This window comes from Trichomycterus rosablanca, chromosome 15 (assembly GCF_030014385.1).
Source record: "Trichomycterus rosablanca isolate fTriRos1 chromosome 15, fTriRos1.hap1, whole genome shotgun sequence".
Taxonomy (NCBI): domain Eukaryota; kingdom Metazoa; phylum Chordata; class Actinopteri; order Siluriformes; family Trichomycteridae; genus Trichomycterus; species Trichomycterus rosablanca.
In genome coordinates this window covers 17,417,171-17,430,830 of record NC_086002.1, presented here as the reverse complement: position 1 = coordinate 17,430,830, position 13,660 = coordinate 17,417,171, and the positions used below count along the sequence as shown (strand labels likewise).

Below are 13,660 nucleotides of genomic sequence, written 5' to 3'. Positions count from 1 at the left end.
ACGGGCCAATGTACCTGGGTGCCAGCTTGTGAGGGGCACCTTTGACGGGGAGGTCCCTCGTCGACAGGAGAACTCGTTGACCCGGCCTGAATGTGAGAGCTGGCTGCCGCTTGCGATCAGCAGTACGCTTCATGGAGCGTTGAGAGGCTAGAAGGGCCTGCCTTGCTCTTCGCCAAGTGGCACGGCAGCGGCGGATGTGGTGCTGCACAGTGGGAACCGCCACTTCATGTTCCTGATCAGGGAACAGCGGAGGGGGGTAGCCAAACTGTGCCTCAAACGGTGACATTCCGAGTGCGGCGTGGTGCAGGGTATTGTGGGCAAATTCAGCCCACAGCAGTTTATCCGCCCAAGTGGCTGGATTACCTGCAGTGAGGCACCGAAGCATCTTGCCCAGATCTTGGATGACGCGCTCCGACTGCCCGTTGGACTCGGGGTGATGCCCCGAGGATAAGCTTGTCGTTGCCCCTAGAAGTTGGCAAAAAGATTGCCAGGTCTGACTGATAAACTGCGGGCCCCGATCCGATACAATATCGGATGGGACCCCATGTGCTCTCACCACATGTTGCAGTATAGTCTGGGCGGTCGCCATGGCAGACGGTAGCTTAGGCAGTGGAACGAACAGGCAAGATTTAGTGAACCGGTCTACAATCACCAGTACCACCGTGAATCCCCTGGATTTGGGCAAGCCCGTGACGAAATCCAGTGCCAGATGGGACCACGGTCTTGACGGTACTGGTAATGGATGGAGAAGTCCCCTAGGACGCTCTCTAGTGCTCTTGTTTGTAGCACAGACAGCACAGGCTCGGACAAAGTCCTTGACCTGATTCTCCATCCCCGGCCACCTAAACCTTCGGCGCAGTAATTCCAGGGTTTTCGAAACTCCTGGGTGAGCCGCAAACGGGGACGCGTGGACCCATTCCAACACCTGACGTCGGACTGGAGTCGGTACAAACAGCCGGTCAGGTGGACCTCCACCGGGGTCGGGTTCCACGGCTTGGGCGTCCCTGATCACTTTGGAAATACCCCAAGTGATTGGGGCCGCTATCTGGCTTGGGGGAATGATCGGCTCAGGCTCGGTCTTTGGTCCGGTCGACTCCCACTGCCTGGATAATGCATCAGGCTTGCCGTTCTTAGACCCTGGTCTATAAGACAGGGTGAAGTGGAAGCGACTAAAAAACAAAGACCATCGCGCCTGCCGAGAATTCATCCTCTTAGCCTGCTGGATAAACGACAAATTTTTGTGGTCTGTCCAGATCAGGAAGGGATGCTTCGCCCCCTCGAGCCAATGTCGCCACTCATCAAGCGCTAGCTTGATGGCCAAAAGCTCCTTATCTCCTACCGGGTAGTTACGCTCGGCAGGAGTGAGACGATGCGAAAAGAAAGCGCATGGGTGGAGCTTCTTTTCGGGGCCCACTCTCTGGGACAACGCTGCCCCAACTCCGACATCAGAGGCATCCACTTCTACAATGAAGGGTTCCTCTGGGTCGGGCAACTGCAAAACTGGAGCAGTGGTTAGGAGAGTTTTAAGCCTATTAAAGGCTTGCTGAGCCTGCATCGACCATTTAAACGGTCCTTTGCCTGTTAGGGCCGTCAAAGGAGCGGCGACCGTGCTAAAGTTCCGAATGAACCGCCTAAAAAAGTTTGCAAAGCCTAAAAATCTTTGCACTTGGCGTACGGAACTAGGAGTTGGCCAGTCCTCCACAGATTTCACTTTAGCCGGATCCATACGTATGGCACCTTGGGAAATGATAAACCCCAAAAACGCAATAGATGGGGCATGAAACACGGACTTCTCCAGCTTAACGAACAAGCGATGCTCGAGCAGAAGCTGGAGAATCCGGCGAACGTGCCTGAAATGTTCCTCAATGGACCGGCTAAAGATCAAGATATCGTCTAAGTATACATAGACGTATCTGTCAAGGGCCTCCCGCAAAGCCTCATTGATAAAGCGTTGGAAGACCGCGGGGGCATTCATTAACCCAAAAGGCATCACCCGGTATTCGTAGTGTCCTGTGGGCGTAATGAACGCGGTCTTCCATTCGTCCCCCCGCCTGATCCGGATCAGGTTATACGCGCTGCGCAAATCGAGTTTAGTAAAAATCGTAGCTCGCTGAAGGGCTTCGAAAGCCGTGGCCATCAGCGGCAGGGGGTACCGATCCTTGATCGTGATGGCGTTCAGACCCCGATAATCGATGCAGGGGCGCAACGATCCGTCCTTCTTCCCGACGAAGAAGAAGCCTGCCCCAGCTGGGGAGGACGACGGACGTATGAACCCCTGATCGAGTGCCTCCCTGACATACTCCTCCATGGCTCGCCTTTCGGGAGCCGACAGGGAAAAAAGCCGCCCCCTAGGAGGAGTAGTGCCAGGTAGCATATTGATGGCACAATCGAAGGGCCTGTGGGGGGGCAAGTCCCGCGCCCGGGACTTGCTAAAGACCTCATGTAGGTCATGGTACACAGGCGGTACCTGGGCCAGATCAGGGACCGTCGCCTCAGGCGATGGCGATGCCGACGACATGCTCGCTGGCAGCAAGCATGCGTCCTGGCACCTAGTTCCCCAGGCAAAGATTGACCCAGATATCCAATCAATTTGAGGGTTGTGCTTCCTAAGCCAAGAGTGACCCAAAACCACTTGGAGCTGGGGGACTTGGGTCACCAAAAAGGTGATCCGCTCCTCGTGGTTCCCCAGACGCATCATGAGAGGACGCGTCTGGTGGGTTATGGGACTCCCGGCTACCGCTCGGTCGTCCACAGCATGGACTACTATGGGCACCCGAAGCGGTTGGAGCGCAATCCACAACCTGTGTACCAGGCAGTGATCAATAAAGCTCTCCACCGCACCCGAATCGACGCAGACCCGAAGGTCCGTCGTACCCGAGCCCCAGAGCAACCCTGCTTCCAGGAACAGCCCGTGCTCAGGGATGGTAGTTCGGCCCACCCTCGACTCCCCGCCTCGAGGGTGGCCTACTCGTTTAACCGAGCTCGGCCTCTGGAGGAGGGGTTGGAGGATGGTGAGGTGGACCCACGGGCTAAACCTAGTTGCATGGGCTCAGGATCAGGATCGCGAAACACCGGACGGGGTGTGCTCGGATGCCGAGCGCCGAATGGATGGGACCCCCGTTCCCGGGCCCGCTGTCGGAGTCTGGTGTCGATGTCGGTGGCCAAGGTGTAAAAGGCCTTGAGTGTGGTGGGGAGCTCACGAGTGGCCAACTCGTCTTTAATCTTTTCCCCCAGCCCGCGGTGGAAAATGGCGTGCAGCGCCCCCTCATCCCAGCCGCACTCAGCCAGGCTGACATAGCGGATCCGCTTCGCCGAACAGCAACTCGCGCATGCGCTGAAGGTAGCAGGGCTAGCTTAGCCACTATGCTAACTGTTCAGCATTACGCAAACTGGCAAACGCTACAAATAAATAGCAGCGCGGTGACTGCACGTAATCGCACCGTATCTGAGCAAAATACTAACCCTATATACCTCGGCCTTCCGACCTTACGCCTCCAACCGCTGTACAGCGCCTGGAGGTACCGTCTAAGCCCTAAGAAAAGAAAATGCTGGCTAAGTGCAGCAAAAGATGCGATAGGCGCAGCCGTTACCAAACAACAGAGGAAAAAAGGTGCGACGCCGGCAACCTGGTGACGCCCCCTTATATAGGGCGATCAATGGTGCCGTGCGTTCGCACCTAATGAGCTGGCCTAGTATTTAAGGCTGAGCTCTTGGGTGATCTGTAACGCCTGCGACGCTGTGACCTGGTGGTAGTATCACTAGTCGTCGCGGGCACCCTAACACATAACTGCTATTTTTAACTTCTCAGTGTTCTTTTATACAGGAATAAAATGATTTTTGTTGATTAGCTCTTTAGTTAGCAACATTCACAGCGGTAACAGCGACATTTTAGCAACAAGCCAGTAACGACCAGTTCATATTTATCTCTGATCAATTCCACAGCAGCATGAGAACCAGAAAACTTCTACTGCTGGTTCAGGATCCTGAGACTGAAACCCCTTTTCCACCGACACGGCACGGAGCCCGTTCCGGTTCCCGAACTTGACTTTGAACCGGTTCCGCGTGTTTCCACTGAAAAAAAGAGGTTCCAGACAGCAAACTAGCGGGCCAATCTGGCACCACAGAATACTTGGTTTTTCAGCCCGAACCGTGATGTCACCTGTGACGTGTCATGTTGTACAGCATAGCGATAGCAATGGCGTCAGCTGGTGTCTCATATGGAGCGTAATGCTGCATTTTTATCTTTTAAAGTTCACCTGATTACATTTTGAGCCAGTTTGCCGCTGATATTTTCAAAGCGCCTGTAAAAAGGTGAACTGTGTGATATGACGTGATAAAAGTGACCCGGACAGAACGAACACTGCTTAATGTGAAAATTAAAGCGTGAAGCTCTTTGAACTCCCCGAGCTGCATAAACACCACACGTGTAAATCCAGTTAAACACAGATACATGTTGTATTTTAGAGTAGATTTGATGTTTATTTCACACAGATGTTTGTTCGTGTTGTGGAACTTTAGTGATTTTTCACTGCTCAAGCTGAGTGCTGAGCAAATCGGCTATTTGCGCCGAGAGTTGCGGTAAAACCGAAGCGCAAAACGCTTCTCACGTCAATGAACTAAAGAAAACAACAACTGAGACAAACACGTCACGTCTTCTTATCACCGATTGTTAGATCAATGCTTTTTACATAAAAACAAACATCTGTAACAGCAGCACAAACGCTCGCACATAATCCACACACTCCGTCATGATATTACTACTCTTAACTTTCGTTAAGTATCGCCCGCTGTTTTGGTTCTCAAAAACTGGTGGAAACGCGCGTCGGTTCTCTACAGAACACCAAGGTTCAGAGAAACCTGAACAGAACCGGTCCAAGAACCATGGGGTTTTTTTGGTGGAAAAGGGGTGTGAGAGATTTTAACCAGATCAGTTCTCGTGGTTCAGTTAGTAACTTAGCTCTGACTTAGCATTTTAGCTCTGACTTAACTCTAAATAGCTGGCAGTTTAATGTTCTGAAATTAATTTGTGAAACTAAATCAGGATCTTCATCAACACAAAGTTTTATACATCCTGACTCAGTTACATTAATGGCAGGTTCACATTACACAACTTTCCAAGTCATCAGGTCGCTGTACAGACTACACAACTGGATCTCTTGTAATTGGGAGTCTTTCAAGTCGGTGTGTATTTCACACTACACAACTGATCGGCAATAGGGGGTTTTACACTACACCATCTATCACCAACTGGAATCGCAGGCGAGCTTCTCTGGTCTCGCAAACTACGCTCTGTCACGAAAACAAACGCGAGAAGTAACGAGGGGTTTAATGATACCATGTCCAAAAATGCACATCAACAAGTAGCGAGTGATCAAAGTTTGTGCTCTGATGTGCAGCATAAAACCAAAGAGGAAAAATAAATGAATCTGAGAGTATTTGGCTATATGAACAGCTTGGATTGTTCTATAGTGAGTTGGAGGTTAATAAATATTTTTGCAATGCAGCGTTGGTGTTTTGTAGAGAATGATAAGGTCAGAAATACTGTAAAACTTGTGTGTGTGCTGATGTATTCTGATATAAACTATATTAAGCCCCATCCCACCTTTTTACAAATTCTCCCCTGCGTTTCCCCTCTCACCGTATCTTGCGTTCTCATTGGCTGTTCAGCATAGCACTCATTGCCAGTCAGGCAACTCAAATCCAGATATCTGACATGCTAGAAATCTCACTTTGGTCACCGAGCGCTCTGCGAGGCATAACCAGTTCATCCTGGTCAGGGGCAAAGTGGGGAAAAAAGCGTCAAATTGGAAACACACCCTGGACAGATGCTGCTTTTAAATGCACGTCAGGCAGAAGGTTTCACTGTGATCAAACTTGTCCTGACTCGGTTGTGTTCATGTGGTTTGTGAGGGAAGATAAGAAATATGGAGGCTGTCAAGCTTATTTATTTATTTTATTATTTGTGTTAATTGTAGATGTTTAATAGTGTTACAGTTAAAATTAACATACAAATTGAACATTATTATTTGATATCCACCCTTAATGAATCATTCAGCCATAATGGAAAACGTGTTTACATCAAAACTCAATGTTCACATCACAATAACTACACATGATACAGTACTAGCTGCACCACTGTACCATACATTAGGAGTGTGGTGGTGATTAACCTAATTTGTTCTGTTCTCTGTTAACAAGCTAAGCTAAGACTGTAAACAAACAAAAAAACACTACAAAAACAGCAGATAATCTGATTCCTCCTCCCATGATTAATTAGTTAAGCATCATTAATTAAACTAGAACTGAAAGCTCAGGTTTCATTGGTTAGTGTTTGGGAGGGTTTTTGGTTTTGAATGTGTAGATGTCGTAGTGTGATTGTTGCTAAATGATCTACCAGCTAACAACAATCTACTAAATACTCCTCATTTGAACTCTGAAAATCTGAAAATGTGGAATCCACTTTAAGTCTGAAATCACATTTTACACTCATGCTGGAATGATTACCGATTCAGCATCATCAATTCAACTGCTTTTACTTTCATTTGCAATGCAGTCTGGGTAATATTATCAGATCTGCTACTTGGATTCCACCTACTGGTGCAGGGTGACGTCTTTCATTTCTCTGATTGATCTGATTATTTCTCTCCAGGTTGAATGGTTGTAATCTAACAGATGAAAGTTGTGAAGTTCTGTCCTCACTTCTCAGTTTTAACTCCTCCAGTCTGAAACATCTGTACCTGAGTAACAATAAACTGAAGGATTCAGGAGTGAAGCTGCTCTCTGCTGTACTGGAGAATCCACACTGTAAACTGGAGATACTGTGGTAAGATTTTAACTTTCACACTGTAGATACAGAAGATCATTCATACAGAAACTGTTATTGATGTGTGTAGGAGTTTGATACTTTACACATTTTCCCCACACAAGATAAAACACTTTATCATTAATATAATAGAGTAATAAAATAATAGAGTAATAAAAATATAATAGTTTTACATGGCGACGATTTCTCAGTGATGTTGTCTGATTGTGGATCTGAATGGAGATGGAGGAGGAGGTGGGAGAAGATGATGTATGATTTTTATTCAATTATTTTCTTCTGCAGGTTATGGAGATGCAGTATTACAGATGAAGGTTTTACTGCTCTGGCTTCAGCTCTGAAATCAAATCCATCATCACGTCTGAGAGAACTGCAACTGAGCGACAATGATCCAGGAGAATCAGGAGTAAAACTGCTCAAAGATCTACAGGAGGATCCACAATGTAACCTGAAGGAACTGCAGTGAGTTACTGTTGCTTCATACACATAAAGACCTACCCTGACACTGATTCGACACGCAGCACACATTAGCAGAACTTCATCTGTATCAGGATTCTTCAGTGAACAACGAATCATGTAAAATGTTTTATCATTGTTCCAACTGGTGTGTGTGTGCGTGTGTGTGTGTGTGCTGGTGTTTATACTGGTTCTGATTGTGTTGAGTCTGATAGGTGACTGAAACATCTGATCATGTCTGATCTCTTCTACAGCATCCAATTCTAATACACATTGAATTATGAGAAGAAGAAGATGAAGAGCAGTAAAGATAAACACCATCTACTCTACACACTGGGATTCTACATGGTGACACTTTGTTCAGCTTCTTACTGCTCAAATCTGTAAACATGCTTTCTGTATAACTGTGTGCATGACATCACTTCCTGTACAAGATCAACCCTCTCAAACCCACTCTGAAGTGCTGATGAACCTTTATCTCCTCCTTCTATACATCAGTACTGAAGTATTGAAATTGGAGAGTCCATCAGGTGTCTGGTACCATCTGTATTAATCTAATAGACTGAACACTCAGCACCTGGTACAGGTGAGTTAGGAGCTGGAAAACAGGGTGAGGGTCCTTGAGGACTGCTTTAGAAAACCCTGCATTAGCTTGATGCATTAGCATGCTGTTCACTATCCTGCCTGTATTATGTAATATGATTAGAACAGACCAAACAGTAGAGGTCCTGGGATGGAATTCTTGGCATTTAGCAGACACTTTTATCCAAAGCGACTTACAATATTGTGACAGTTTGTTGTCCTAAGCAATTGAGGGTTAAGAACCTTGCTCAACGGCCTAACAGTGGCAACCTGGCATTAAAGCAATAAACTACAATAGATTAAAATGATGATAAACAAAGTGATGATTCTTATTAATGATGTTAAATATAGAAGATGATGATAATGTAAGCATTAATACATTATAATTGATATTTTGAATAAACATTGTGTTCCTGTTACCTTTAATGACTGGAACTACTGTGTTATTACTGTTTGGGTATATTTTGTGTGTAGTTTGTATTCTTAATTACGTTTATCTTTCTGCAGTAATGCAGAGCAGTAAAAAAGTATTTACCTCCTTATCCAATTTTTTCTATTTTTGCATTTGTCGCACATGTATGTATCAGGCTATAAAACAAATTTTAATAACAAAGACCAAATAAACACAAAATATTTTTGACAATGGTTTCATTTATTAAAAGAAAAATAATGTGTGTGGCTCTATTAACATTTTATATTGGGAATATTAACATTTTTCCAATAAAAAAAATAACATGTTGCTATATTGGTTAAAATAGTCTCCATATTAATGATATATCACTAATTACACTTAGCATTGATCGCTAACTCAAGTTCTGTATTCAGCTATATTAGGAATATTAACATTTCCCTCAGGTATATGGGTTCATAAAAAAAACTCTTCATATAGCTAATATAACAATAATTACTATTAGCACTGATTGCTTACTGAAATTCTTACTGAAGTTCAGCTATAGTGAGAAGATGCTTTCTGCATAAAAACATACATCTGTAACAACAGCACAAATGCTCTCAGGTAAGCTACACGCTCCGCCATCATGTTACTACTCTTCTTTTGTTGCGAGTAGTATGTATCATGCACTACCTGTCAAAAATATGATTTATGACCCTGATTTATGACCCCCTCTGTGAGCATCAGGCTAGTTTGATTGACAGGTTATGTTGACTGACATAGTATGGAACGCCCACCCGACCTGCCTCCCCCAACGCACCCAGCCCCATCCGCCCACCCATCTCTCCCACCCCACACACCCCCCACACACACCCACCTCAATGTCTGTATATATTGTTTAAGCAATCACACACTGTAGGTTTTCTAAGACAAAAAGCTTTAAAATGTCTACACCAACTGTTAGTTCTAATGCTCGTGAAACCAATTTGGTTTTTGCTCCAAGAAAGAAGAGATGCGTCAAAGCATGTTGTAGTAGTAGGTGTAGTGAATACTTTAAGGATGTTAAAATTAACCTATTTGATTCTAGGGTTTATGACGTTTGTGGGTTGGGCAATGAGTATCACAGCCTACCCGATTCGCCTGTTAAAAGAAACATCAACCACATTCACAGAGTAGAACATCAAGACGGTGTCAACACACAGGACGAAATGTTTGAGGATTTTCTTCCAGCGGACCATCCCGACACCCCTGGGGTTGAGTTGTGTGGAAAATATCAAATGTCGGGCCTTGAATACGCTCCGATCGATATGAGCCGTGGAGCCGTGAACTACAGCTATGGTGAATCAGCGGTGTTCAACAACTTGTCGGACGACTGTTCATTGGATCAATTTGGAGCCCATCTTGGAAAAATGAATATGACCTACCTATCTTCGTCAGCTTTTTCACCAGATCCATTGGAGGGGCCTGCATCTAGACATCGGAAGTTACCATCTGGTAATGAAGATAGTGAAACAATAGTTGATGCTCTAGAAGTGAAAGCTGTATCTGAGCCAATTGATGATGTGGACGGACAAGTATGCAGTACCGCGTTAAAACTAATAAAGTCCGCTGTTGTTGTAATCCTACAACACATAATAGACAACAAACTGAAGGATTCATGTCTCGGTTGTGAAGTGAATCACCCCAGTCAACGTCGACATTCGTGTCTGTTTGAGCCGGATATTTTCTTTTTTGAAAAATACTATAAAGATATAACAGAGACTCTGTATACACCGGGGTTAAAACACGTCATAGCAGAACTGCTAAAGAGTGTTGGAATACGTTTACCACTTCTAAAAATTCAAGGTTGTGCCGAAACAGTTGTCTGTGAATTACAGTGCGAGCCATACATTGTGGAAAAGCTAGAGGAAATAAGAGAAAAGCTGGTTGATCACACATCCGAACAGTTTGTAGCCGACGCAGTTGACGGCTGGAAAACTGGTTCAAAGACTTGTAGCACTGTTTAAGTCGCTATCAGGAATGTTTGTGGTTTCCAGGGGTTGGCAGACCACTTGTTAAAACATCGAGTAAGCAATGATTTGAGAAGTTTGTTGTATAAATGTATTGTCGATAGTGTGGATGATTTTAGATTGTTTAATCCACGATTTTCCTGGCAACACAATGGGGGCTGCCATGACACCTCCCTATTTCCGTTTGCCGGTTTTTCGTTTCCGGTCGCGTTAGATTTGCTGTAATACTAACTACAACATTATTAAACTACTTTTGGTAAGGACTGCATGGTTCAAATATGAGCTCGGGCTCGACGTGTGCCGCTCTCGGGTGCCACAACAACTCAAAGAAATTGAAGCTGTTATTGGAAAGTTCGTGCTTTGAACACCAGCGGATTTGTAAACATTGTCCGTGACCTGCGCCTTACGCGTTACATTCCATAATAATATAATAATAATCATATGAATTATATTAATAATATAATAATATTCATTAATTAAATAATAAATAATAATAATAATAATAATATAAATACATTTATAATATCGTATAATGCAGTTTCACTTTGTATAGTCCAAAATTTTAGAGAGCGTTGCAGAAATTGGACAAATAACATTTAAATCCGGACACCCAGACAGACACGGCTTGTGCAAGTGAATACTGAACGGGTGTAAATATCCTGTTTGTTGTTCCCAGTTCATTGTTGTAGTAAATTAACGCAACGCGTTTTATTCTGTCCCTTCAGCTCCCCTTTCCTGCTTTACATCCACTCCATGAACCAATATAAGTATACACTGTTGTAGAAGTAAAATCAGTCGTGATACATTGTTTATTATTTCCAGTGTTTCACAGCTATTAGAATGTTCCTCGGTTGATTCCACAACTTCCCTTACCCTGCAATGCACGAGTAACCCACCGTCTCGACTACTCCACTCTCCCTCAGCGTTACCCACGCCTGATGTTTACCTTCAGCAATTCCTACGCATGTAAGCCTCTGTGCTTTTATAGTTCTGTAGCTCCTCACCGTCTACAGCTTCGGAAAAGACGAAATGGTTCACTTATATCAATATAGCTAACCTCATGTCATCTACCCACTCTGTAAGCGTGGAAGGGTGGAGCACTGTCAGAACACGCTCACCACAGCTTCTTAAAATGTCCTTACTGTCAAGTGCTAGGAATTAAGAAAGGACTCAGTTTTAACTCAAACAAAACTGCTTTATTGTTCGGAGCATCAGCTTGCAGAGACACGGAACATGCGAGTGAGCAGGGTGCGTTCCAACAACACACCGAGAGGAGGGAATAAGGGTACACACTTCAAAAGTGCACTCGTCTAACAAAATGCATACATAGACAGTCGCTCTACACTTACTATTCAACCACCGAGCGTTTTTGGCCATGTTTGTTAAAAAAAAAACCAGTTACGAATGACCACTACTTCTGTCGTTCAGAACGTAAACACTGTAACCGGAAGTCAAAAACCGGCTTCAGCTACGAATCATGGGAAAGGTCAAAGTTCAGGAAAATCGTGGATAGCATGTATGTTGTTGATGCTAAACGTTTACAAAATTTCAAGAACCAATTAAATATTGTTAAATCGACGTCAGATGATTGGTGTTATTTGACACAGTTATGTATAGATTCTAACGATGCTGCCCATGTGACTGTTAGTAAAATTCTGTCTCTTATGTCTACGAGTGACAATACAGTGAAAATCAGTCATGTGCTTTGTCTATGCGCATACATATTAGACATTTGTGTGATAAAACTTTCAACAATGAAGTCGATTAATGTTTGTAAAGTGGTTGAAACACTTGTTGAACATCTAGTAGCGAGAAATGTAGATGTGTGTGTAAAATTTCTAGATTTCATTGATACATTGTGATTTTTGAATAAAACAGTCAACCAAACAAATCTGGGGTCATTATTTTCTGCAATGTCATCTATCAACATGGCAAATCTTTTAAGAACTGTTTATTACACACCGGCTAATTCAGGTTCATTAGGCGGTAAAAATCGTTTGAAACGGGGTGTTTTAGAGAATACAGGCGTGTGTCTGTCTGATCAACAGGTTTCAGATTGGCTAGCTGGTGAGAACGCGTACACACTTCACAAACCCATACGACATAATTACAAAAGAAACAGGGTTATAGTATACGGAATTGACTCTCAATTCCAAGCCGATCTTGTTGATATGTGTGCATATTCTAGGGAAAATGATGATTATAAATATATGTTGACGTCTATTGACGTATTTAGCAAATACGCATGGAAAAAATTAAAAATAAGTCAGGTTTGGAAGTCTCAAAGGCATTTGCGTCTATACTAGAAGAAGAAGATAGTGTTCCTCAAAAGTTACAGACTGACAGGGGTAAAGAGTTTTTCAACAAACATTTTGAAAAATTAGTAGCAAAAAACAAAATTACACATTTTGCCACAGGTAGCGAGCTAAAAGCCAGCGTCATAGAACGTTTTAAAAGAACATTAAAAAGTCGTATGTGGCGATATCTAACGGCTATAAATTCCAAAAGGTACATTGATGTTTTACAAGATATAATGCATGGTTACAACGATAGTTACCACCGTAGTATCAAAATAAAGCCTGTCGAAGTGACAAAAGAAAATGAATCTATTGTGTTTGAAACATTGTATGGTGAACAAAACAAACTAGACAAGAAAACCGCCTTGAGGTACAAGGTTGGTGATGTCGTGCGTATTTCTAAAGTCAGGGGTCCATTTACAAAGGGCTATGAAGAGAACTATACACAGGAGTATTTCACCATATCAGAATGTATTCAACGACATCCGCCCGTATATAGATTGGAAGATTATGACGGTGATATTATACAAGGTAGTTTCTATGAAGAAGAGTTGCAAAAAATCCACATGTCTAGGGATAAAGCGTTTAAAGTTGAAAAAATGTTAGAAAAAAAGAAACAGGGTAAAAAAACAATGGTATTAGTGAAATGGTTAGGATGGCCATCAAAATTTAACAGTTGGGTTTCTGAAAATGATGTAGTGGCCATAGAAAGGCCTTAAAAGATGTGTAACTACGCAAAATAAATCATTTACATGCTTGGACAACATGGATGACAACAGTTTTTGTGTCACTTTGCCGTGCAACTCGTCTAGGTCTGTGTACCCGGACAACCACATTTCTAATTATAGAACAAAACTAACTAAGCCCCTCGATTTAAAAGGTGACTGGGAAGTAGGTGTGTTAGAGTTTCAGTACCCACGAACATGGAAGACATTTTGCGAGACAGATGCCACATTTAGAGTAAATGACAAAAAATTGGGTAAAACAACAAAAATAATGATACCCACGGGGTATTATAACAATATACAAACACTGGTTGACGAGATTAACATTCATATAGCAGAACATTCGATAGTTCTTGGTTATGACCAAATAAGACACAAGG

The 13,660-nt window shown here is 43.6% G+C and overlaps 1 protein-coding gene across 1 annotated transcript in view; it reads left to right on the top strand.

Moving 5' to 3' along the window:
- LOC134328236 (NACHT, LRR and PYD domains-containing protein 12-like) overlaps positions 1 to 8,445 on the top strand; it is a 373,426-nt gene extending 364,981 nt beyond the window's left edge. The window contains exons 19-20 of the mRNA XM_063009317.1: positions 7,106 to 7,282; positions 7,531 to 8,445. Of these exons, the coding sequence (XP_062865387.1) occupies positions 7,106 to 7,282; positions 7,531 to 7,543 (190 nt within the window). The 3' untranslated portion in view covers positions 7,544 to 8,445. The remainder of the gene's footprint in view (positions 1 to 7,105; positions 7,283 to 7,530) is intronic.
- The last annotated feature ends 5,215 nt before the right edge of the window (positions 8,446 to 13,660 follow it).